This window comes from Chanodichthys erythropterus, chromosome 4, assembly GCF_024489055.1.
Source record: "Chanodichthys erythropterus isolate Z2021 chromosome 4, ASM2448905v1, whole genome shotgun sequence".
Taxonomy (NCBI): domain Eukaryota; kingdom Metazoa; phylum Chordata; class Actinopteri; order Cypriniformes; family Xenocyprididae; genus Chanodichthys; species Chanodichthys erythropterus.
Genome location: NC_090224.1, coordinates 37467212 through 37494663, shown reverse-complemented (window position 1 = coordinate 37494663; position 27452 = coordinate 37467212). Strand labels below are relative to the sequence as shown.

Genomic DNA, 27452 nt, shown 5'->3' with positions numbered 1-27452 from the left:
TTTAAGTCTACGTAGTGCATACCTCATTTAGCCAACTCTTTTACTTTTTGAAGAATTTGCTCATTAATATTAATGTTTTATTGAACGGCATTCTAGGAAATTAACGTATCAACTTGAACATGCCGAGTTAATATTCATGAGCTAATGCTTCTCCATAGTACGGTTCCTAAGTTCGTTTTTCTTATGAAGTCTCGCGATAGGCGCTTACTCGTACGGCCGCCATATTGTGTGACACTATTTTGATTCTTATCTGTTGGAAGTGCGAAAGGAAGAGAGAAAATAAGGGGGAGCAGAGGGGGAAAAGCAGAAGAGCTGTCAAAAGAATCCCGAGTCTGAGAACCAGCGGGCGGCGGAGGCGGTGGTGGTGTTCTCCCCTCATCGCTGTCTTTAGCGGAGTTGGGCCTGGGTTCAGCAGCCCGGCCCAGTGCAGTTCCGCGGCGGCGTCTCGGCCCGGGGAGCGGCGGCTGACACGGTGAGAAAAACGCTTGAGATTAGGCCTTTCAGTGTTTATGGAGTCGAGAGAAACGCCAAACAACTCGTTTGAAAGTCGTTTTTTGTGTTTCTCCTCTTTTATGATCTTGCTGTAATTGTAAGTACACACCCTCCGTCGCCTTAAAGGCTAAAACGCGATGAAAAAGCGATAAAGGTTCTTCAGCCTGTCGCGCTCCTGCATCCGGTCGCTCTGATCGGCTTGATTCACTCTCTCGCTCTATTTTGATCTTACCCGTTTGTTGACGTTTAACATTTAGTGAACTTACTGAGCTTTCTGTGTAGTTTAGAGGAAACGTTTCAGGTTAGTATACCTCTGAAATGTAGCCTGCATTAACATGAGGCTGAACAGCTCGTTTTCTCATTTTAACAATAAATAGATTGAATGCTTCAGTGATTGATCGATTTTTTATTTATTATTTTACAGTTGGCTTATAAAGGAAACAAAACTATGGTGATTATCAGGCCTTCAAAACAAATGAATGCTCTGCCAATCATGAATAGCTGAAGAAGAACGTTTGGAAATAAATCTCAGGGTCAGTTTTCTTTTTACAAAGTTTTATAAGATATAAAGTGTAACTTAATGAACCACATTTCATCAGGGATGCAAGTACCTGAAAGCATTTTCACTAATCCAAAAAGCCTTATAACTCTTTAACATTACATATGTTTGTATGCATTATGTTAATAACACTTCAATCACAATTAGGCATGTGACAGTATCAGATTTTCATGTTGCGATAATTGCTGAAGCTTTTATCACAGTATATGGTATATATTGAAATATATTGCAAAAAAGTCTTATAGTATACATTAGGGGTGTGACGAGACGGGTAGCTCACGAGATTGAGTTCACGAGAACAAGATGAGATTTTTACACTATTTTTAAGAGATTTTCAAAGATCAAATACATGATTTCTGCAGGTGTATTTGAAACGTTTTAAGTAATCATCTTGTAATTAATGTCATTTCAGTTCTACTTTCTGAGTGCGAATTATCATATGCATTAAAAGACAACAATATTGAAGTACTGTAAAACATTTTGCCACAAACTGGCTTCTCTTCTGTATGATTTTAGTCTCTTCAGACCTTACTGTACATGATTTATGAGCTTCTACAACTTTTGACCTCCTAACTGAACTCCTTTCTACAAACTGATCATAGAAATAAAGAGTATAAATAAAAATGGTAACACTTTACAATAAGGTCTCCATTTATTAACATTAATGTATTAACCAACATCAACTAACAATGAGCAATAGATTTGCTACAGTATTTATTAATCTTTGCTAATGTTAATTAATGTTAACAAATACAACTTTTGATTTTAACAATGTATTAGTAAATGTTGAAATTAACTAAAATGGTGTAGAAGTATTGTTCTTCCTTCATGTAAAGTTAACTAACGTTAACTAATGAAACCTTATTGTAAAGTGTTTCCGTAAAAATAAATACCATAATCAAAGCACTCTCTCAATATTCAAAGTGCAAATAGAGACCACATTTTTCTTTAAGCATGATACAGAGCTGAGAGATGCTTACAATTACACTGCCCAGCCTAAGATGGCTTTCATACTGGAAGATATTTGCATGCATCAGGGAGCCGCTTTCAAAATGGGTGGTATTGACATCGCGTTTGAATTTGTGCGTAGCTACTCTGTGAATAGGGAGTGGCAGCGACCATTATCCAACTGAATTAAATGTTTTTTTATTTCTATAAAAAGCAAAACGACAGTGGAGGCGTAATGTAAACGTAGCGGTGGCATATTCTTTCCTAATTTCACCCTCACACTATTTCGCCTCGACGAGAAATCTCATCACAATTTAATCTCGCGAGATCTCGTGACGAGATCTTGTCACACCCCTAGTATACATAGTATAATAGTTTTAAGAAATCTTTTTCTTATAACAAAAAGAACAATGAAATACAATTCACAAAAAAGCTATAAAGTTAAATGCTTCAAACTGATTAAAGTGCAAAAGAATTATAAAGAACAGCAGGTGAGACTTTACAATAAGGTCTCGTTATTTAACGTTAGTTATTGCATTAACTAAGATTAAGATTGAGCAATAGCTACATTTGTTACAGAAGGTATTTTTTGTTAATGTTAGTTAAAAAAAATACTGATCATTGTTAGTTTCAGCTCAGGTCCATTAAATAGTTAACTTTATTTTAGTAATGTTATTAAACTAAGAAATTAATAAATGCATTATTAGTATTTTTAATCATTGCCAGTTTGGTAATGATGAATTAACATGTTGTTAACTAATGAAGCCTAAGTGTTACTGAACAATAACAAATAATCAGAACATTTTCAATCATTATAGGGAATGTTGTAGTCCAGATTAAAATATAAAAATGATTAAGTTTGAAAATAAATAGCCTATTAAGTATTTGGTGATGTGATGAACAACACTGTGAATAAAAAAAGCTGACTGACTATTTATAGCATTTTAATTACTGTTCAGTAATTTGTTTATGAGTTTTCCGGGGTAACCGCTGCATTTATGCTGTTTGATCAGCGCCCTCTGCTGTCAGAGAGTGAACGTGTGTACTTTCATTCAGTGCATCTCCTTTACTGGCTCCGCCCTGTGCTTCTTGTTAACATCTGAGCGTGTGTCCATTTGACGCAGAATACAGCGATGTTGTGCATTTTATACGGTTGATGGGGAAAGTATTCTTAAAATGTATTATAAAAATGTTAATAATGTTGTAATAATTATTCACAGTATTTTGAAGTTCCCACAATAACAATATCGTGCATATTCATTATCGTGATATATCGTATAACCGAATATCGGCACATGCCTAATCACAGTGCATGCGCCCCATTATTTTACAAACCTAAACTGCCTTTATATTAATACTTCAGAAGTAAATAACAAATCTCACTTTATTGTTTCTTCATGGATGTGTTCGTAATAGCATTCTACTTATTATTTCGAAGTTGTACATATATTGTGCCTAGTAGTAGTTTTCTGTATTGCACAAGTGACTTGCTATAGTTGCCAAAATGTGCAATTCACAACACACTACACTGCATGCAATATTGTATGAACTAACTCGAGCTGAATAATGACGCTATTGTCTTCAGTTGAGCTGCTAATTAAGTTTGCATCATCAATTCTGTTACTTTGTATTATTGTGGAGCTTCTTTGAAACAATTTCTATTATTAAAGCGCTATATAAATAAATGTGACTTTATGCAGGGTTTCTTAAAAAGTCTTAAGTGTGATCAGAAGGCACAGTAAAGTACCATGTGGTAGGCTAGTATTCCATGCGAAACATAGCCTGTACAAGGGCTACACAATTAATCAAATTAAAAATCAAAATCCCGCTGTTAAAATAATGTGGCTCTGTGTGAATTATTAACCTGCAAAAGGCTTCAAATTAAAATAAATAGTATTTAGAGTGAAGAGTGAAAGCACTCTTGTTTGTTTTTCACACAAGCAGTTTGTGCATACCGTCATTTCAAGAGATTCACATTTTGTGCTTGCTCCACACAAACTCCATTTCAGGAAGTAATTGAGTGTGGTTTGCTTTCAGTCTGTTTATTATGTGCTTTATGAACACACATTGCTCTAACATTTGGCACTGTTTTTGATTACTACAATTACAGTGTAAAATGAAACAATGCTGGGGGTTTGTGCTAAAATTACAATAGTATATTTATCTCTCTATTTATCCAGGTAGGCTGAATGGTGATGTAAAATATGTATCTCTGTGGCTTCTACGAAGTGGGCTAAATGTTCAGTTTTTCATAAGGTACATTATAAATAAATAGAGATGAACCGATTGATTGGCCAAGGACCGGATTTTAATTTCAAATACTATTTAGGACGGGTAGTATGCGAAATGGGATGCTGCAACAAAGTTTGCAATTTGTTAAACTTGTAAAGGCTGATTTATAATTCTGCGTCAAGTGTACACCGTAGCTACGGCGTAGGCTGTGTGTAGCACGCCTAGCCTGATGTGCACATCTCCAAAAATGTAACAACGCATCAATTCTACGCAGACGGCAAGCGCTGTGATTGGTCTGCTAGAACCCCTCCCTCAGGTCAAAATAAGCGGGTGTCCATAGGAATGAAAAAATGCTCAGTTTCAAGGGGACCTGCATCGTAAAACTGCAACAAAACTTGTTGCCTATTTGCGGCTTTTGCTTTGATACTCAACATGACCGCGGACACTGCCTACCAGCTGTCTGCATGTTGCATGTCGACACGGACAACGGCGCAGAAGTATAAATGAAAACAGACGCATAGCCTATGGTGTAGGTATGATGCAGAAGTATGAATCAGAATGAACTTTATTCGCCAGGTGTGCACAAATACACAAGGAATTTGTTGTGGTTTTCTTCATGAGCTCTTGGAACATACATATACACATGAGAACAGAAAGAACATTTAAATAAGTAAAACTAAGAAAATAAGTAAAATAAAAGAAATATTAATAATAATGTGGTATACATCTGGAACAGAAGACCGATTTGTGCAATATTACATAAATCAGCCTGAAGGCCAAAGTAAACCATTGGGGAACAACCACAAAAATGTTCAGAACAACAAACCTAATTAGACACTAGTGTTGTCAAAAATATTAATATTTCGATACGCATTTAAAATATCTGAAACTGTTCCAACACACCTGACTTGCTCACTAAGTCACTTGCCGAAACCTACTGTTGGTTTAGTTTCATATTTACAAGTATAATCATGTTTTACCCAGCATTTCATATTTGTGTATTAGGGCTGAAAAAAAAAAAATATCTAGATTTCTTTGATCAATATTGCTATTTCGATGCCAGATGATCATGACACACACGGATACGCTTTACATACATAAATGCATTCAGTGTGAATTTGAAATATATTTCCAAAGGAAACCAAATAGAACTTCATCAAAAAGTGTAACATGTCTCTAGAACAGACATAAGGCAAAACAAATATTAATGTGGGCAATCAAAACTCAAACTAAAGTCTCTCAAATAAATCAAATTAGAACAGTGGCAGAAAAAAGCTGCTTTAAATGTTTAAGGGTTTTGTGTGAAGAAAACCTGCATGTCCACTATTTCTGGTTTCAAGCATGAACATTGACTATAAATAATAAGAAAGGTCTAAGGATTTATTATAAAATATATTATTATGAAAAAAATGTGACAGTTTCTTTATTTTTTTAGGAGGTATGCAAAATCAATCAGTCCATGTATTTTATATTAAATATGTGCCTCTTATGCATCCACTGTGGGGAAAAAAAACTATACACTGGAGAAAAACATTGATTATATGTTTCCCTCAAAGTTTTAATTATTATTCCAATTTTTACACAGAATAGTGAGTGAGCTGGAGGGCGCCCTTGAGCAGAAACTCCAAATATGTCTCGCAGAAGTACCGCAATATAACGCACGTCGTTCCATCCCCAATGGACATCATACTATCAATGTGTCTGAATAAGAAGTTAGAAGTGGTCACTCAAAAGTCAGCTCGATTTACTGTCCGCACACAAAGTACTGCCCACTCACAAACTCTCCTCTTTAATGAAGAGTCAATTTGAAGTGGCTTTCCCCTGTTGAAATATTATAGGAGCATATGTGAGAATGCTGAATTGACATGGAAAGTTGTTTTACTCTGGTGTTTTGAGTGGTATTTCTTCTGTGCCAGTGGTCGCACATGAGCATATTTCTTCCGCCAAATCACAGGGGCCGACAAAAATGAGTGCATATCAATCTTTGAAAATCACTTCGAAATGGCCATTACATTCATGCACTTAGTGGACATCTCTGATTGATTGTACTGCATGACACTGCAAAAAACACATTGCAAGCAAAGAAACCTTCGGTGCAACATGAGTAGCCCCAAATTAAATGCTATAATAGATGCTTCACAATTTGCAAATACTAGCTTAACTGTAACAATTAATCGTGCAGCCCTACAAGAGAAGAGTCCTGATAAACATAGTTTACACAGAACATGTTTTTGCATTGACTGTTTGATATGTCATATGATTGTATGTTTATTATATCACAGCACAGTAAGCGTTTGACCAATATATTGGTTAATATTTGGTGTGTTTTAATTACTGGCATCAGCCAATAATTTTTTCATAAAAGGCAAACACAATAGTACTTTTTTCATATAGCGTCGACATTAGTAAATGGTGCATTTTCATTTTCAGGTAAACTATCCCTTTAATCATGGCAGCAATAATTGTGATCATGATTATTTTAAGCTAAGTATAAGAGATAGAGAGGGAAAGTCTTTGAAACGTACTGTAATCAGCAAGGACACCAAGGCTTTTCATCTTCAAACAGAATGATTCCCAACACATGCTGTAGACGAAACTTGAAAGTGGCTTAAAACAAAAGGAAATGTGTCTTGGCCCCATGCTGTAACATTTTTAGTCATGTTTATATCTTTGTTAGCATGTAATTACATAGCTTTGACTATAGCAGAGGGTTCTTGCTTTGCGCTTACAAGAACATGCATGTAGGATATATCAGTTAGTAGCAAAAGAAGCCAGTGAAGACTGCTTGCTTGCTGCTGTCCAGTGTTTCCTATTTATTACCTACTGTGGCACAAGAGATCTCTAACATTGGGTTTTGTGCCATTGCTTTGGCAAAGCATCTGTCAATCAAGCATAAACTGAAATCGCAATATGGCTAAGTGCACTTTTCAATTTGCAAAAGACCGCTATTTAGTTAAATATGTATACATATTCGCTTGCACTGTTTTAATCAGAGCAAAGCATGGTACTTTGTTCATTACGTCCGAGCAGCACATGATCGAGTTTTCAGCATCTCAGATCAGCTCATTCTGTGCATCACACTGTGAGTTTAAAATGCATTTATTAACTCAGTGTGCACCAAATCCAATTTTTTTTGCATTCACATAATTTCCAATGTTTTTGTGGACAGATATTTACAGAATTTCACTTGATTTGTAATGAGAAGCCTTTGGTAACTTGTCACAGATACATAAAGGTCCCCCTGCAGTTTTCAAAACTGGTCTTCCATAGAATTATACATTTTTTTAGGTCATAACCACAGGTAAAACCATGCATAACACCTCATTAGCATAGTAAAATGGTTCATCATGATACGATGTGATATATCAATTCTCAAAGCCAGTGATACGACATTTGCAGATGTCAAAGAATTCTGTGATAGAGATTCGATTTGATTCGGGGTATATCGATCGGTATGTAGGTAATATAATTTGCGTCATTAATTTCTTCAAGATAAACCGAACTTTTATTTTGGTGGGTTGTGGTGAAGAGCTGTGAGTTTGTCTGTATATCTGCCAATAGTTTTCTCTGATGAAATGGTGCTGAAGTGACTCAGAGCAGCTCTGGAGATGAAATTCATATAGTGAGATGCAGACATGAATGACGTGCATTTTGATTTTGTGTATTAGAGCAAACTGAGATAGACTTCATATTTACAGAACAGTCTTTTATATTCACACAAATACTCCTCCATGTCGCCATTTTATTAAGTGTGCAGCCCTGCATCTGATTTATTCATTCATTCAGTTTTGCCAAATTCTGTGACATTCCACTCAGAATTTTTATGACTGGATTCTGATGTTACATCCTCATGTTTTCCTCATAGCAGAAATCAGAGAGGCATAGATGCACATTATCTCTTACTTAACGATTTTATCAATTAGTTGTTGCAGGATTAATTATAAAATGACTTTTTTTCAGAGCGCCAGGTTCGCTATGATTTTGTGTAAAATTGCAAATTCTTGCAGTTTTGGCAGCATAAATGAGCTATTTCACAATATGATTCAGTGCAGTACTGACTTCGGTACTGAAATTTAAAAAATGTGACGCTTTGAGCGCTGTTGAGTGGATTCGTAAACCCCTCTGATTGGCCATTGTGTTCACATGCTCATCAAATATGTCTGTGATTGGCTTCAATGATCAGTGCTTCAAAAACCTTGTAAGTGTTCATCAATGACGCTCTTCACCGAGCTCTTACACAGATGCACACGTGAGCGTTTTCAAAACGCTTTCAAATTCAAACACTTCTGTGTGCTTTATAACGCTCCCGTGTGTTGATAATTGTAGCCAATCAAAGACATGTATGTTAAGCACGTGAACACAATGGCCAATTAGAGGTGATTACGAATCCGCTCAACAGCGCTCAAAGCGTCACATTTTTAAAATTTCAGTTCCAACTTTGTACTGAAGTCGATACTTTTGACAACTCCAGCTGTAAGCGTGAGTGAAATAACAAAGCTCAGCATCATATGTATTGATTGTAAACAGCTTGAGTCTGTATCACTCACATTTAATTTAATTTTTTAAAGTTATATTTTTTTGCTTTTATTAAATAAGGCAGCATACAGATCAGACAGGAAAGCACGGGGTGGAGAGAGGAGAGTGGGATTGGTAGGGCCCTATAAAATCCAAATTCTGTTTTATTTTTTTCCAAATTCCATTTTAATTTTTCTGGATTACATTTTTTTCCGTTTTATTTATTTTCTGACTCCATTTTAATAGTTAAATTAAGTTTTAGTGATCAAAAATCATGTCTAATTTATTGAAATAATGAATCTCGTCCAATTTACCAACAATTTAATAAAAGTTTAACAAAAAAAAAATTAGGGCCCTACATTTTATTCTTTCCCCTCAAATTTTATTTTTACCAAATTCTGTTTTCTGGATTCCATTTTAATGGTTTAAAGGTGCTAAAGAGGATGTTTTGTTTTATACATTTTTGCAATATTACTTGAAACTGTCTTTAAGACTATTTATTAGGTGCACCGCGTAAACGATTGGCCCTCTGGCTTGTCAATCACTGCCGTGACGTTCCTTGTGAGAGACGAGCGCGGCTGCGCGCTCCAGTAACTTTCCACACTCCACAGGCGCTGCATGCAATGTTTTTGTCAGGAGACAGGAGTAACAACTGCAGATTATGAGTTACCTGCGGTGAGTCCGATGTAATGAATCCACTAACACGACACAGCGAATGCCGGTGGTAAACACTCGTGTTCCTATACTCGTGCACGAATTTTGGGAGGCGTTCCTTCGAAAGGAAGGGGGGTTATTCTTACGTATGTGCTCATGTCAAAAACTCAGTAACAGTCTTTGGTTTCTCAGTCGACGAAAAGATCCTCTTTATCACCTTTAATTCCATTTTAATAATCAAAAAGCATGTCTAATTAATTGAATTCTTAAAAACAACAATATTAATTAATTATATTTTTATGGGGTTTTTTTTCTTCAGAAGTTCTGTTGTGTATTTAAATTTTTCTGGCAATCAAATGAACGCATACCATTTAATTTATCTTTTAGTCATGAAATTAAACTTTTTTGTCAAACAGTGTTGCACAACAGAGCTTTACTGTTAAAATTAAAACATGGAAGAAACACTGAGATTATTGTTTAAAATATATTTTAATAATTTATTGTTAAATTATCAGAGCTTTGAGTTTCTCTGTGTTTATGATGGTAGTTTTCTCAAACGAAGCGGCTATATGCTGATGAAGTGACTTTCAGAGCAGCTCTGGAGATGAATTTGTGTGTTCATATAGTGAGGTGACAGAGGAAGAAAACACCGCGAGCGTCGCATGTGCTTCAGCGCTTCCGCATCATTCATTTCAGAGTCACACAGGCATGCAGGATTCATGTTTAAATGGTCTTTTTGCAGTTTAATATTCAGTCACTAGTCTATATCGCGATTTAATTTACGTGTACTGACCTGCTTTTAATTCATTCGTCAAAAAATTGACAAATTCCGTGACATTCCGCGTTATATAGTAAATTCCGTTTTTATGACTGGATTCTGCAATTCCGTGATCACGGAAATTATAGGGCCCTAGATTGGCGAAGGACCTCGAGCTGCACCAGAGGAGCACAGAGCGCTACCCACGAGGCTATCGGCTCTGACAATCATAGCTATTTGAAGTTTTATTTTCAAATTATAGTTGAGGAGATGCTCACTACCTAATGCACAGATCTAGCAGATTGACACAGATTTTTTTCCCCCTAACTATTTTTCTTAAGGCCTAACCAGCTGTGTTTACTTGGATGTGTGATACTGACAAAAAATATCTAATTATTTTCTGTGACATAACGATAACGATAATTAGATGATATTTTGCTGAATGTGTTTGTGTTGGTACCTTGGCAGGTTTAGGACTGCCGTGGACAGCTGACTCCTAAAGTTTTTGCTATTCTTCATATTCTGTGTGGTGGTTAGTTTGCAACAGTGACAGGAATTGTTTTCCAATAAGTTTAAGGTGATATTTACCTTTTATGGGCATTTTTACCTTTATGAAGCCATTTTTTGACCTAATTAAATGTATGCATCATCTTGTGTGTCAAATTCTTACATTTAGTCAAATTCATTTAGAGTAATACCAATCAAATGACCTCTATATCAACAAAATTCATCTTTACAATGCAGAGGAATCACAGGAGCTGGATCTGAAGTGGCATTTAGATGTATTTACTCAGACTGTTTAATACAGCTCAGAGGGGACATGAATGCATGAATAATAATATTCTTAAAGCTTCTAAGAATCCTCTCAGAAAGCTCCTAATTTAGCTTAAAAACATCTATGTAGGAGTCTTAGCTTAAGAGCGATTCCAAGCCGATCTGAGAGCAACTCTGAGCGAGGAAATGAAAACTTTTATCTTCGTGAGGAGGCGGTGCTGACCCCATTACTATGTATGACAGTCTTTTGAAGACTGTGATTGGTTTGTTGTCCAAGGAGGAAAATAAAGATCGCTTTTAGTTGGGTCTATTATAAGCCTTATCCTTATTATAAGCCAAATCATCACTGCTGCATAGTTGCATTTTTCCAGTTGCCAAATATGTTAACGTAGTGATTACTTCCATTTCTGGTGCTATGGCATTTCTGCGCTGTCAGAGATGTTAGGTGTCACCATAATAAGATCATCACAAACATGATCCCTGCACAATCTAATGTGTAGCGTCTTATTAACTCACTGTCATGCATTGTGTGCAACACATTTCTTCTCCCGCTTCGCATTTCGTCCATTTTCTTCACTGCTAAAGAAACTCTTAAGCCAATTTTTTTTTTTTATGAATACTTGCCCAGATCTGTGCATTAAGACTTGCACTGTAAACACAGCCTTTCTGCGCATGTGCAGATACTGAATTCAGTTCTCTTTCACATCATATTGTGCTAATAGTTTTGTTTAATAGTGTGGGGACATTTTCTTCCCCTTATCATGAATTTGGGGGGGCTTTTTTTTTTTTTTAATTTGATGCCCTTTTAGCCCCAAGCCCCCATTAATTTCTGATCCTGCTGTGCACAATGAATGCCAAAGAGGCTCCACAAAGAATATGTGTTACGTAGTTATAAATATGTTGGAGACAAATTGTAGTTTAGCATCATGTGTTTATTGCAGTTTTACAAAAACGGTCCTCTGCCAAAGCCTCAAGCTTCTGCTGCCTGGATGTTTATTTTTTCCAGTTTAGAGTTGGTAAAGTTTGTGAAATCACAGGGAGTTTAGGAATACAGTCAGACTGAAGCAGTGGTTCATTATTTTTTTTATGAACACCTTAGTCCGGATGTGAATCGTGCAGTTGTAGCTTGGCTGTGTCCAGCGTTTACAGAGTTTATTTGATTACGGTTGGCCTCAGCACCGTGTGCTCGCTCCGAAAGACAGATGTGATGTAGACGAGCTCAATTATACACAACCCTGCTGTAGCTCAAATATACCTGCGCATGTAAATGTACTTACTGTGGCTGTACAGCAGTGACTTTAACTGACTACACCATGACAGCCAAATATAGAGACTAGAAGTGTACAGCACTGTTTAACACCCGTCGCCATGCTAGTCAGATATAGCTGCTCATGCAGTAAACACAACCACACAATGCAGTCAGAGCTCTTTGTGCTAAAGCTACATTATAATGCATCATTGTAGGGGTGGGTGATATTATTTCATGATATGAGTAGTTTTAATTCAAGGTAACAATATGGATAGTAGTTCCAGGCAGGTCTTGACTGCATTACAGTTCATTATCACTTCACCAGATGACTTCAGTTATTACAAATGCAGTCTACAGCAGCACAAGAACCAAACCCCCAACGACACTGAGCAACAAATAAATCTCGTAAACAATAGGATAAAAACGGAAAAGGTATTTCCATGTTTTTGCCAAAAAATTACTTTTTATTTTGTACAGAAAGTACATACTAATGTATAAGAACCGGTTCTCAGTTCACAACATTACTATCAGTGCGTTCTTAAATGTGTTCTCAAGATCTAAATTCATAATAATGTATAATTCATGGTATTTTGAAGTGTCCACAGTAACAAGGGCTGTCATGGTTCCTCGTTTAAATTCGAGTACTCGATTTAAAAAAAAAAAAAAAAAAAAAAAATCCTTGAGTGCAATTTACCATATTGAGCAACCAGCAAAATACTGGAAGTGGTGCATTCCACAGGCGAGAATCAACAAACCACACTATTAGACCATTTTCTAAGGCTGCACGATGTATTAAAACCATTCAAAACTATACTATAGCATAGTGCTATTGTGAATTACCAAAGGTTGCGATTCACTTGCTTTTAATACTCTATTTGAACCAAATATTATTGCCTCAGTTACACACACGCACACACATATATATAAACGTGTATATATATATATATATATATATATATATATAAAATATACCAGTGCTTCCCACAGGTTTGAAATATACTTGCGGTGGTAGCCAGGCGAAAAATCCTCCTATTACCCACGGCACTACATGTGACAAACAAATAATGTGTGATTTTTAATAGTATTTTTATTAATTGAAATGAATTTTAATTACATAGCATATTACATTTAATTACATACTAATATTATGCATTGTAAATTATGCAAAATTACGGCATTTAAATGGTTCACATTTTCCTATGTTCTCCTTGCTGTCATATAGTGTCTCTCTCAGTGAATGGGACACAGATTCTACTAGTAAAATTTATAAAATGAATAATATGTGTGTCAAATAATGTTCTTAGTCTTTTCTTCCTGTGGGAGAAACTACAATAATTTACTATGAATTAAATGGAAATCAAATTAAATACAATTTATCGTGTAACCAAAATACCAATAATGCCCAAAAGAAAAAAACTTAGCGTGTGACTTTTAATTATAAACAAGCCCGAAATGCACTGGGACTCTTATTTTGAAATGTCGGTACTATTGCAGGCTGATCCTTCAGATTCTTACAATCGTCTAAAACATTTTATATAAAGGCCATGAAGTAGACTTTGTAATAATTCATCAACTTGAGTTCATTAGCAATCGTTTGGCATAAATCTGCGCTTTTCATTGATTGATAATCACTTTGAAGCAGACTGAAGCGTTGTTGCATGAGCTTGTAGAACGCGCAACAGCGCCCCCTTGTGACTTTGCAAAATGCAGCGCCTGTGGGAATGTCAGCAGGAGTAAACCGTTCTGACGCACACATAACGAGCAGGTATGAAACTACTAGTTTATCGATCATGGATGGTTTCATTATCTTGCGCGGATATAAAAGTATAAGAGGATAAAAATAATAAAAGCAAAAATGTGTCTCCAAATATACTTGGGCGGCCGTTATTATACGTGGGCGGCCTGCCCAAGTAAAGTCTATGTGTGGGAAGCACTGTATGTGTGTGTGTATATATATATATAACTTTTTTTGTAAGTCATTTTAAAGGCTTAGGTATTTGCTTAGGTCTATTTTTATTACCACAAAAATATCCGAACTTGTACAGTACCTGTCAGAAGTTCTTGAAAAAAGTCTTTTCTGCTTACCAAGGTTGCATTTATTTAATAAAAAATACAGTAAAAACAGTTATATTGTGAAATATTGTTGCAATTTAAAATAACTTTTCTATTTTTTACAGCTGCCTAAATGCATCAAACTGACCTACTAATGTATGTAAGAATGTATAAAATTTCTGTATGCACATTTCACAATTAATCAGCATGTTGAAAGTCTGCATGCATGTTCATGACCCTAAATGAGAAAGTCACAAAATGTCAAGAAAAAAAAAAAACAGGTTAACCAGCATTTCAGTCAACTCAAAAATCAAAACAGGTCAAATTGACCCACAACATAACACAAGGGTGTTAATGTCAGAATGTTGATCAAGTGAAACACAAACCACTTGTTTTTAAATATTTCCAAATATGTTTGAGAACTAATTGAAAATACAGAACATTGTTTTGTACATTCCTGGACAGGCAGTTTTCATCATTACACACACAGCCATTAGATTCTTGTTTTAAAGTACTGACAACAATAGGCTCAGTGTGCGTTGAACATTATTTTCCAAACCAAACACTTGGCTTGGTAAATAAACACAGATACATTTCTTTTGGTAAAGTGATAGTTTTCTCTAAGGGAATTGGAATCACTTTTTATTATTCATTTTGCCTGATGGCCAACAAAAACACAAAAACTGAACAGATCAGATCTAAGGACTTCACTAAGCAAAATATCTTTGATAGTCAAAAGTAACACTGAGTCACACTAAAAAAAAAAAAAAAATCACACTACAAGACAAACCAGCTGTTCATATTGGCTGTCATTGTAACGAGGGTGTGTATATTCACCATTCATGAGACTTCAGCTATAGATATTGATAAAAAAAAATGCAAGGGTGCCATATGTACTGCTTAAATCTGTCTCTGCAGGTATTGGAGTTAAGCACCGAATGTGATCCCATTAAAAAAAAAAAATACTGGTGACACCTACTAACTTCAGATTGTTTGGCAACATTTGACATGCTTTATGGTCTTATTCACCCTAAACTTGAAGACATGCATACCTGATGAGAGGTGTACTAATCAACACAAACATTGCTCAAAGCAATGCATGAACTCCATTTGTTGAGTTTGCAGACAATACCTTTTTGTAATAAGCTCATAGATAGCAGACAGAGAACTATGCTAAATGCAAATAAAATATAACCTTGGCACCATTCACTGCCATTATATGAACAAGCGCAAACCAGACAATTTTATTGTTGGAGGCTCAGTACAACAAATATTGCACACTTGTGTGAACTTTTCCGATAAAATTTCCACTAAGGTAAAAGTGGTTTGAACATGTACAAGTTGCGGCAGATGATTGCTTTAGTAGGAAGTTTATGACTTTGATTTATATATCTCAGCGGACATCAGATAATCATTCTTACAATTTGGCTTAAACCGTTCCTTATGCCTTTTCTTATTAACCACGTTTTATTTACTCGCCAATAAAAAATTTTTTCTCAATTTTCTCATGTTTGCCTTATTTAGTTAATTTTGGACCTGGTCTACAACAACAATTTTGGGATGCGCATATTTTTCGTTCAGTCTGTTGTGTGTTCATTGTTTGGGTGTGGCAGACAGGCAGCAGTTCGTTTCGTTGAGCTGTGGCTTTGCCGAGGGCGATGGATGGATGGGCCGTCTGTATCTCAAACAGCCAAGCATTAGAGGCACTATATAAAAATCGCATTGCTTGTGTTTTGCAACTCTTGATGCGTTTCAAACGGCCTTTTTAGCCTTGGGGTAGAAAACTGTACATTTCCTATTGAGCAAACAGTGAATTGGCGTTTTTTTTTTTTTTTCTCTTGTTTTTAATTTGTCCTCCCTCCTTTAGAGTCCCTCCCTCTTTCTTTTTCCAAAACAGATTGCACAACAGTTATATACATGCAAGAACTAAGGCAGTGGAATAGTCCCTGGGCTAATAGATGAAATTAGTTTTGCCATGCAGTGTGAAGCCGTTTTTTCTCATACTGGCAGCTTCACAGAAAACCCTGCTTTCCCAACTGCGTAGGAGATTAATCATAGTTTTTCAATAGAAGTTATCAATTAGGTGTCAATTTACATGAGCTAATATTCTGCATCACTCACTAAGCAAGCTTATTGAAGGCTAATAAACAGTCAGTAATACGTTTATAACAAAAAAGCACATTACAAGCAATAGGACAAATAAATACAACAGAATAAAGATACAAATTAAAAAAGTTTTTCAGGAAGTTTTTCTTTGACTAACATATGAGAGCAGTGGCACCAGCTCTGGGGAAGGGGCGTGAAGAGAAACTAGGCTAATTAAGTGCAGTTACTAACTATATTTTATATTTTGTCTCATACAAATGTCTGAAAGTAAAGCACAGAGTTTGAGTTGAGCTGCAGATGTGCATTAACAGTAGCAGACATCTGACAGGAGAGGGCGATATTTCAACACAAACATCCTATGTGATATCCCTGACCAAAATCTACTTGTTTCATGTCAGCTAGTGAGATGTTGACTTAAATAAGTTGTTTACACTTTAATCACACTGTTGTTGATGATTTATGCATCTGTTCTGGAGAACACCATTGCAGCCTCTTATGTGTTGTGAACCCATCCTGTGCCATGGCCATCCTTGATGTTTCAAACCATCAACTACATTGTGATTTTTTTTGAGCAACTTTAAGTAACTGTAATCATGTATTTGATAGCCTTGCTTTTTTTTTTTTTTTTTCTAAATTGTTCAGCATTAATTCAGTGATAGTTCTCCTTTAACTCTTTTATAAAATAAAGTTTTGCGAAACTGTGTTTGTTGTAGTCCAAAGAGGGCTTTTCTGTAGTTTTCAGTTTTATTGTTTCTGCATTCCATTCTCAGACAGTTGCAGAATCTCTTTGGGAAGGTTGCCAATGTTAATTATAATAAAACTGGAATAGCCTGGTGCACAAACTGTCTTGGGAAGTTTTGTAATCCCAGTACATTTAGGCTACATTCACACTGCTCAATTCCGATTTTTGCTCAGATCTGATATTTCTGTGTAGAGCTGTTCACATTGTTTTTTAAATGTGGCCAATATTAGATTTCCAGTGTGAACAGATCATGGTTCTGAACTGGCCTGCATGCACAAAAGAATGATACAAACAGGTTTTTACAACAAAGTCCACTCAATTGCTTCTCAAAACTAGTCCAAAGCTAGCCCAATTGCATTCGGGGGCTTAAATATCGCGTTAGTGCGGTCGATTCAACCTACGAAGTTGCAAAACGACCCTCAGCAACAGTGAAAACGTAACACAAGTCTGCGGGAAAATCACGGACTTGATAACAAACACAACGTGCTGTCGTATGAAAGTGAACTGAAGTAAAGTAAGTGATTATGCATTTATTAATAGTGTGATCCGCCACAAATGTTGATCTCAAGTGATGTAAAAAAATCGCATGAATTTCCGATATGTTCACACTGCGGTCTCATTACAAAACATCTGAAATGTACTGGATTTAAGTTTTGGGAAAACTGGCAAAATCAGCACAGTATGATATTAGTGGCTATTGTTGATTTGATCTTTCCTGAAGTGTTTGATTAATATATTGGATTACATCTGTCCCAAATTTCTACTGCTTTTCATTTGGTTAGTCTCACAAATATGCATTTTTGTGTTCTCTTTTATTTTTATGCAGAAGATGCTAAGATAGTACGCTAGCGTGCGTGCTGAGGTCAGGTCCGTTCTGTTTTGGCAGTAGACGAATGGCACAGGGAAACCAGCAGATTGACAACCAGGTTCTGCACCACCTGCAGCAAAAGTTTCCAGAGGTTCCAGAGGACGTGGTGTGTGAGTGTGTCCTACAGGTGAGTTAGACATACTCCGCTTGCCCATCTAGAAAGGCTGTGTCCTGTGTGCAAATTATACAAGGATTATCATCAAATGTGTTTCTGTAAGCCTAAGTACTCTGTACATCCTTTTGAAATTCGTCTCACATGTCGAAAATTGTCTTTTGGCGACCCAGCATAATTTGTCTCATAACTATTAAGTTAATATGAAATAAAAAGTGACCCAGTTTATTGTCTTAATACAATACTTGGTGTAATTGCGCAAAATTCATCAATGCATGTTGTACAGACACAACTTTACGCTGATGTCACTAACCCCTGTTATTTTACAGCCCCTCCCTTCAAACCACCTGTCATGTAGAGACGCCGTTCCACAATCTAGCCAGTTCCTGGTGAATAAAATCAAATTTCACACTACATTTGCATTTTAGGTTTTTTTTGCATTTGCTTTAATTTAGCAGATGCTTTTATCTAAAGCATTGATTCCCAAACTGGGGTTATTCATCCAATATGTATTTTAAGGCAAATAAATTGAAACATTTGCCAATTAATTTATTATAGAACAAAATTGAAAATCACTACTGGGGAAAGATGTCCCCCAGGGTAAACTTTCCAGCTTTTATCAGATTTTCTGCAGAATATATAAAATATATCTGAATTGGCAGTAGGAGAAAAAATTCTTTGCATCACATTTTCTTTTCTGCCACAATTTTCCATCAATTCTTAAAAATTATATAACTGATTCTGACTTTAATTTTTTTTAAACCACAGCTCTACAATGACATTTATGACAGACAGCCATTCTCCGCTTGCTGCCAATTCCACAAAAAATACTCAAGTATCTAAATGTCCTAAAGATCGGAAATGTCTAAACAAATTACTAGGGCAATCACAGACTGCATTCACTGTGGGAAACCTAGGGTTGTGCTCAGTATGTCTACGCTTGCAATGTGCAGTTTCAGGCGTATTTCATTATTTTCGCTTCCAAATGCACTACAGATGCATCATTCATGTTATTTGGAGTGCAGTATACATTCAATACACATACATTCATACTCACTGACTGATGTTATTCAGTTGACCTGTGGAGTAAGATGTTTGAAATGTACATCTAATTCATGGAATTATTAACTTCATGAATCATAATTATTATTAAATAGGGTTGGGAATTGTAAGAAATTTAAAGAAAATTAGCGATTCCGATTCCTTTAAAATTATTAAACGACCAATAAAAGATAGTAGTAAGGGGAAATAAATACACACTACTCAACTCAAACAGTCCTTTTTGTGTTTATTATACTTGTAAAATGAGTTTAACAGACTGCTAATCTCAACAAAGTAGGGAACACTTTACAATAAGGTTCATTAGTTAACTACATTAACATGAAATAATAATAAACTGCATTTCTCTGGCATTTATTAATCTTTGTTAATGTTAATTTCAGTATTTACTAATACATTATTAAAATCAATAGTTGTATTTGTTAACATTAGTTAATGCACTGTGAACTAACATGAACCAGCTATGAACAGCTGAGTTTTTATTAACTAAGGTTAATAAAGATTAACTAGTACAGTAACAAATGCATTGCTCATGGTTAGTTCATGTTAGTTGATACACTAATGTTAACAAATGAACCTTATTGTAAAGTGTTTCCACAAATTCAACACCTTTGTAAGATGCGTGAACATACAAACAGAATATTTTTGTAAGTTAAATTCGTAAAGACTTCACTTGTTTCTGAAAGAATGATTAAGTGATAGATACATTTTTAACAGTAATTTGTTGGGGTAACAATGCAATCAATAGTCATTATTTGAAGCACAGAGTAACTTTCAAAAGGTTTTTATTTTATTTTGATCGGTAATGTAGACGTCAGCGTTTATATCTGAATAATAAACTTTTGTATACTTCTGTGATAAGTGGAATATTTGCAACAGAAATTATGACACTGGGTGTTTGAAAAGATTAAATTGTTTATCTAAACATGACAACTGCTCTCTAGATCAGTGGCAGTGCGAACGCAGATTTGAATGTCACAATTTTATTTTTGTCAGAGGTTTAATATACACAGGCGAATCTTTGTCATTTAGGAATTAGATCATGTGGGTGATGAAATCGAGAACGCAATCTTTTAAAGATTAACCATGCAGTTTTGTGCTCTCTCTCTGCATTGATATCTGACGTATACGAGTAGCACGAGGGCTGTTCAGTACATTTATTACTATAATGTTCGGGAGGTGAGACGTCTCTATTAAAGGATACACTCCACACACTTCGCCTACCCGTCACACCAGAAGCGTTTTCAGAACAGAAACTTGTGTGTGTGTGTATATATATATATATATATATATATATATGAGTTTGGTTCCTAAACGCCATTTTAAAAAAAATTGAGTTTCCGCCAAAATCAGTATTGTATCTGGTCGGTATTGAAAAGTCATTTATCAATTTTGCGCAAAATGTGATATCCGTCATGTTATTCTGTCATGTTTTCTCCCTTTCTTTCCAAAACGCGACAAACGCCAGTCTCCTTTTTCTGCAGAACGTGATATATCCGCTCAACCAATCACAGCGCACCATTCCACCCACTGTAAACATTTAAGGCTTTTTTAAAAAGCCGTTTTAATACCAATGTACTCGACAAATGTGTTTATTTAGCCGTGCGGTGGCGCCAGATACTCTTTAATCGGTGATGACAAATATTTTATAACATTAACAAGATGATCCGTTGAATTCATTTTGGGAGCAACGGCTGAATGTATTTTTAGTAAAATGCCTGTATATAAAATAAATATTGGCAAAGTGTAGACTCAGTCATATATGTGAATAAACTTGCTTTGTTGTGTATTTTCAATTTGAAAAATAACTTTTATATTGATGGATTAATTGCATTTTGGGAAAAAAAGTCATGGATTTATTGCATTTTGGGAAAAAAATAATAAGTTTTTATAATAAACTTTTTAAAATCAAAATGTAGATTTGAATTTTTAATGTTTTTATAACCAAAAGATGCTATGTGAAAGTTTGAAACAGAAAATAGTGGTTTTCATCTTGCCACTTTCTTGGTAAAGAAAACACCTTTTTACTCAAATTAATCAAAATGGAGTTATTGCGTTTTGGAACCAAACTCTTCATATATATATATATATATAATTATACTTTCTAAAAACACTAAAACCGGTTCTTGGTTCCCAACTCTATTATTAAATTAAATAATAAAATGAGCAGCAACAACATGCCACTGGGGTCTGTTGCACCCAAATCTGACGGGTGGGGCATCTTATCCCAGAGGTTTAACTTTAAATTTAGCTTCCACCCCATAGATACCTGAAGCTGAAAAATTTGTCTCTTCTTTCCTCAGAATAAGAACGATTTGGCTGCATGTTGCGAGTACCTGGCCAAGGTGAGTCCTGGTTTTTTGTATAGTGAAGGCAGCCAGAGTTTGACAGATCTTCGCAATCACATGACCCAACTCAACCTCGGCGTCTCTCAGAATACCCATGGTGCAGTGCAGCGAGATGTAGTAAGGATGAATGGCAGCAGGACTCTCACCCCCAGTGTGAACGATGGGCCTTTAAACGTACTGTCTCCCCTCTCTGAGTTCTATCAGCCTGAAACGCCGTCTGTGCCTACACACACGCCCACAAGCCTCAGTGCATTCACTGCCATGGAGTCCACTCGTAAGCCGCAGCCTCCTCAGCATCTTGGCCTTTACCAGGTTGGGGGCAAAGGTCACGGACCACCGCCAACTCCGCGCTTCAACCCAATCACAGTGACGCTCGCGCCCAACACCGGCCGAAATACACCTACCTCCCTGCACATACATGGAGGGCCTCAGTCGGGTCTGAACAGTCCAAACTCCATCTATATTCGCCCATACGTGACCCAGCCAGGCTCAACGCGACAGGTACAAGGACGAGCGCAGTACAGTCCCACCTCCCAGCCTGCCCAGCAGATCTATCAGATCACTCATCCTGCAGCTTCCCAGAGTTCGTGGAGCGGCAGCCAGCATCAAACCTCACATGTATACATGCCTATAAGTTCACCTACCAACACCCAGGCTCCTTCCATCCCCTCGGCTGTGGTGTCACAGGCATCCTCTTCGTCACCCTCGCCTTCCTCATGCTCATCTGCTGCCTCCTTTAGCCAGTATAACATCCAGAACATCTCAACTGGGCCACGGAAGAATCAAATTGAGATAAAGTTGGAGTCTCCACAGAGGGTAGCTGGTGGTTCGAGCACGGCCACCGCTACGCTCCTGCGTTCCGGTTCTGCCCCACGAGCCACCTGTAGCTCCACATCTTCATCCTGTCCATCGTCATCTTCGCTGGCTGCCAGCACGGGTCCCTCTGCCCCGATCTCAATTGGAGGTGCTGGGCTCAGTCGCAGCCAGCCCACAGTGTATATCTCTGCGTCCCCACCCGCTGCTGCTACTACCCCATCGGACGAATGCGCCATTGTTCCCAACACCCCTCGCTCACAGCCCAAGTTCTATATTTCTGCAAACACATCAGCTGATGATGGAGGGGGAAGGAACCCGCCTACAGTCTATATCTCGGCCAATCCAACGCTTCAGAATTCTGCTGGTCTGCGGGCTTTAGGAAGCCAGGTGAGCATGGGACCTGCATATATACACCACCACCCACCCAAATCTCGTCCCTCTGTGGGAGCTGGAGGGACTGCCACGTCTCCTCGTGTGGTGGTAACGCAGCCCAACACCAAATACACATTTAAAATCACTGTCTCCCCCAATAAACCGCCAGCTGTGTCTCCTGGAGTGGTATCGCCAACGTTTGAGCCAACTAACCTGCTCAGTCTACCTGGCGATCACCATTATGCAGAGCCGGATCCCCTGTACCAGTCTGACCCGCTTTCACCTCACCGGGACAAAAGCTCAGAGCCTCGCAGACTCAGCATGGGTGCTGACGACGCTGCGTACACACAAGGTACGTTCATCTCTGGTATTGAATAGTATGACACATGATTGTTCTTTTAAATGCTTAGCGAATGGTGGGTCATGCTTTATTTTCACAGTCCACTTTAGACATTCTGCTAACTACAAGTAACTTTGCAACCATCAACTAACTCTCATTATGCTGTTTGGGGCGTCAAATTCGCGTCAGACGCGTCTAGTTGGACGCGTTTTGAAGTCAGACATGCGTCAAATTCGCTCTATTCGCGCGTCTAAACAAAGTGTGTTCAGACGCGATTTCGCGTCATGGGTGGGGCTTCTATCTCTTTCTGCACAGATCCTCTGAATAAACACATCATCTCGTCAGTTGGAAACCTGTAGCGGCAATTTAACTCGGTTATGCCGGCCGGCTTTTGCTAGCTAGCAGGTGGGCTAGTATCAACAGCTAAAATCATGCAAAGCGTTTTAACATCTAACCAGATTATCCGATTTCTTCGCTTATCCTCTTTCAGGCAAGGTCCTTTTTATTCCTGTCCCGAAAAAATATGACACCACATCATGGGTGGCCACACACAGCAACTATTATCTTTGTTCTGGTCTCCACCGCTGATCACGTCATAAACATGTTACTACCAAAGCAGAGTCCCTGATTGGTTAACGCGGCGTGAATTTTAGGCAAAGTTCCGATTTTTCAACTAGGGCGTCAGACGCTCAATTCACACGTCAGTGGCCGATTTGCAGCGCGCTAGACGCTTGATTCGCGTTGCAGGACGTCTAGACGTGTGTTTACATTGACTTAAAATGTAAATCAGACACCCCAGACACGTTCATTAGAGAGTTACGTGCGTTCACACCGCCGCCGGCGAGAGCGTCAACAGTCGCCTTGGCCGTCCTGCCAACAACGCTGTACTGTTCGTTCAAACCGCCGCCGACGGGAGGGTCAAAGTAAATGACAAGTCGCGTCAACCAATCAGAAGCCTCTCAAGCGAGGACCTCTACATTCCAATTGGTTGCCGTCGAACCGCGTCATAGCTCAGTACCATAAAGTTAACCTGATTTCAACTCTCCTCGATGCTCTCACCGTCCAAGAGCTCGCTGCCGGCTCTCATTGAAAATTAATGACTAGCGTCACTTTGACACTCTCGCCGCCGGCGGTGTGAACACACAGACTATTAGGGTTAGTAGAATTAGTTGATTTGTATTTGCAAAGATTACTGATAGTCAGTGGAATGTCATCAAAATAGGCCTCATTTACAATGCAGGTCTTGATGGCCAATTCCAATTTTTTTGACGCATCCAATTTTTTTTTTTTTTTTTTTGACAACCCACTTACTTCTTTTAAAAGTGACCCATATCTGATATCTGCATTTACACTACACTTTGCAAAATGAACCAAAAATTGCATTATGATATCAAGAAATCGCGGGATGTGTACGAGACGAATAATAGTCAGGTGGTAGAACTTTTGTTACGCATGTCAGAGGTTCAAGGTTTGAATCTGCCCTTTTATAGGTTTTTGTTAATCATTAAAACCAAATGCATTCTTCAGTGATTGTATATCAAGGGCAGGGACATGTTTGTGTGCATTTTATTTTGTGGTTTCACTGGAACGAATAGGGAGTCTCCACAACGGGACTGAAGCACGTGTCTGTGCACAAGCCGCCATCACTGACAACAGCAGAATCGAGCACTCGGCATGATTTTAAAAGCAAAACATTTCAGCGTTTCACCAAATCGCCTTTTATTTAACACAAACAAACTAAATTAATACTCTTACTAGTCAACTAGATATGTTTCATTTGTTATAGATATATCTGCACTGTGAAATGTTTCAAACAAGTCACTTTTTTCAGTGAAGTACAATGGGACAGGGGAATATCCGATCTGTCCGCTTAAACTGCAAGTGTAAATGCACGTATCCGCTTCATATCAGATTTATTTCCACACATTAATGAGGCCTGAAACCAATTGGAGAATATCAGAATCATTTTTTCCTGCCTATCCCATCTGTACCACATGGGGGGAAAATCGGAATTGGGTCAATTGAACCATGCAGTGTAAATGCAGCCATAAAGTGTTAGCAGATATTAAGCAGACAGTCTTCTCTAATGACTGCTAATTGAAATGTAGTACTCTTTATAGTTAATCCAATGATTGTGATCAGTTTTGTACATGAAATTTTGCACATGTCTGATAATGATTTATGTGAATTTGCAGCTTTGCTAGTGCATCAGAGAGCACGCATGGAGAGATTGTGGCATGAATTAGAGCTGAAGAAGAGAAAGCTGGAGAAGCTGAAAGAAGAAGTCAACGAGATGGAAAATGACCTCACAAGGAGACGACTGCAGCGCTCCAACTCAGTCTGTCAGATACCATCTGTACGTTATTGTACCTTTTAATTTCTCTTGCACACTAACTAGTGCTGTCGTGGTGCAGGAATTTCCCTTGCATTGATTTTAAGTGACTCGGTATTGCGATTATTATCAGTTTAAAAACTGAAAAACTTGGGATAGAACAAAGGAAAGTAAACTAGACACTTGAAACTAATACATAACTATTGCAACAAACAAGGACATAGTCAGTAACCTATGAACCCGAAAATAAATAGTGGGAAAACAAGAACAGAATGTCAAAATAAGGGTCCGCACAGCAACGTAAGCCCTACAGTTCTGTAACTGTTAGTACCCATCCTCATTTTCTAAGACTGTTGATATTTCCCAATAGTATCAGCACTGCCTGTCTCTGCATGTTCTAGACAGGCTGTTATTCAGTGCAGTTACATTGTTACGCCACTAGGTAGAAGTTACAGTTTTTGAGCGAGTCATTAAACCATTCAGATATGCTGCTTCATTCATTAATGAAACAAAGTGTTGAAATTATTTTAACTGAGCGCCACTTTACAAGCCTCAATCAACCAGCAATGTATCGCCATGGTCATGCTAAAGCTGATGCTTCACCTCATAGAGACCATGCACTTTTGCACACTTCTTCTTATTTATTTTTATTTCTTTTTCAGATTGAGGAGATGCAGCAACTGAGGTGTAAGAATAGGCTTCTACAGATCGATATTGATTGTTTAACCAAAGAGATTGACCTCCTTCAGACACGAGGTGAGTACCATGCTAGTTGTCTGCAGCTTTTCAGGAAATGTCCTTGTGTGGCATTACAGGGCTCCAGACAAAAATAATGAGTTTAAAAATTAAACATTCAGAAGACCAATTACTTTTAGTTGACAAATTACACAATAACTCACTTCTGTCACTTCGGTGGGCTGTGATGAAGGGATGTTTTAGTGCTAGAGATCGACTGATAATCGATTTAACAGAGATTTTTTTTCTGATATTTAAGCATTTTTCCATAATCAGGTATTGGTTTTGTAATATCAGATTTACCTGATAAATGGCGCCATCTTGTGTACATTTTGAGAATTGCATGCAAGAACACCATTAAAACGTTGTGTCTGAAACACAAGTGGTGTTCAAAGGTAAAATAACTTGCCTCCCTTAGTTAATCAACTTTATTTGACATAACAGCCATTAATGCACAAATGAGATGTTAAATGCTTGATACGTAGTTTAAACTTGGCACTAAAAAATAAGATATTAACTCACTGAGGCATGACCCAATAGAGATGTAACTTAATATGAATTAAATAAAACACCCATGAACAAGTGCGCTGAATTGAATTCTCTCTCTGTTGTCTATGCTCATCATCGGTCTCATAAAATTGCATTCATAGTCCCTTTCGCTCACCAGGTTGAGACTCAGAAATGCATGGCCACCGTATGTGACTCTTAAAAGATCAACTCGTTTATGTTAATATTTACTATATAACCTTTATTTTTGCTGCTAAACATTTAAAATAATTACAGCTATGTAGAAATTAAAGGGTTAGTTCACCCAAAAATGAAAATTCTGTCATTAAGTACTCACCCTCATGTCGTTCCAAACCCATAAGACCTTTGTTCATCTTCAAAACACAAATTAAGATATCTTTGGTGAAATCCAAGAGCTCTCTGACTCCTCCATAGACAGCAATTTACCCACCACATTCAAGGTCCAAAAAGGCATTAAAGGGTTAATTCACCCAAAAATGAAAAATATCCCATGATGATCTTCTTTCAGACTAACACAATCGGAGATATATTTAAAAATGCTCTTGCTCCTCTTAGTTTCATAATGGTTTTGAATGGGGGGGGCCACACTTTGAAGGAAAAGAAAAATGCATTTATCCATCATAAAAGTAATCCATACGGGTCCAGGGGTTAATAAAGGCCTTCTAAAGCAAAGCGATGGGTTTTTGTAAGAAAAAAAACTTTTTAAAACTTTTACTATTTAACTATAATAACTAGCTTTCAGCAGACGGCCGTATGCATTGATTTGTGGCAGAAGATTAACCTCTGACCCGACGCATGACGTAATGAAGAAAGTGGAAGTGCAGAGGGTAGAGGAAAAAACAAAACACCGGTCACGAATTAG

General features: G+C 37.3%; 1 protein-coding gene across 5 annotated transcripts in view; it reads left to right on the top strand.

Moving 5' to 3' along the window:
- Nucleotides 1-212: 212 nt before the first annotated feature.
- The window catches only part of tab2 (TGF-beta activated kinase 1 (MAP3K7) binding protein 2), a 33143-nt gene continuing 5903 nt past the window's right edge, over nucleotides 213-27452 (top strand). For 2 of the 5 annotated variants that reach the window (XM_067384885.1, XM_067384882.1), the window contains exons 1-6: nucleotides 213-472; nucleotides 17907-18075; nucleotides 18390-18449; nucleotides 21423-23007; nucleotides 25191-25351; nucleotides 25990-26083. In XM_067384885.1, coding sequence (XP_067240986.1) covers nucleotides 17974-18075; nucleotides 18390-18449; nucleotides 21423-23007; nucleotides 25191-25351; nucleotides 25990-26083 — 2002 coding nt within the window. In that variant the 5' untranslated portion in view covers nucleotides 213-472; nucleotides 17907-17973. Of the gene's footprint in view, nucleotides 473-916; nucleotides 1026-17906; nucleotides 18076-18389; nucleotides 18450-21422; nucleotides 23008-25190; nucleotides 25352-25989; nucleotides 26084-27452 lie in introns of all 5 variants that reach the window. The other 3 variants (XM_067384887.1, XM_067384884.1, XM_067384883.1) reach the window with 2 other exon arrangements.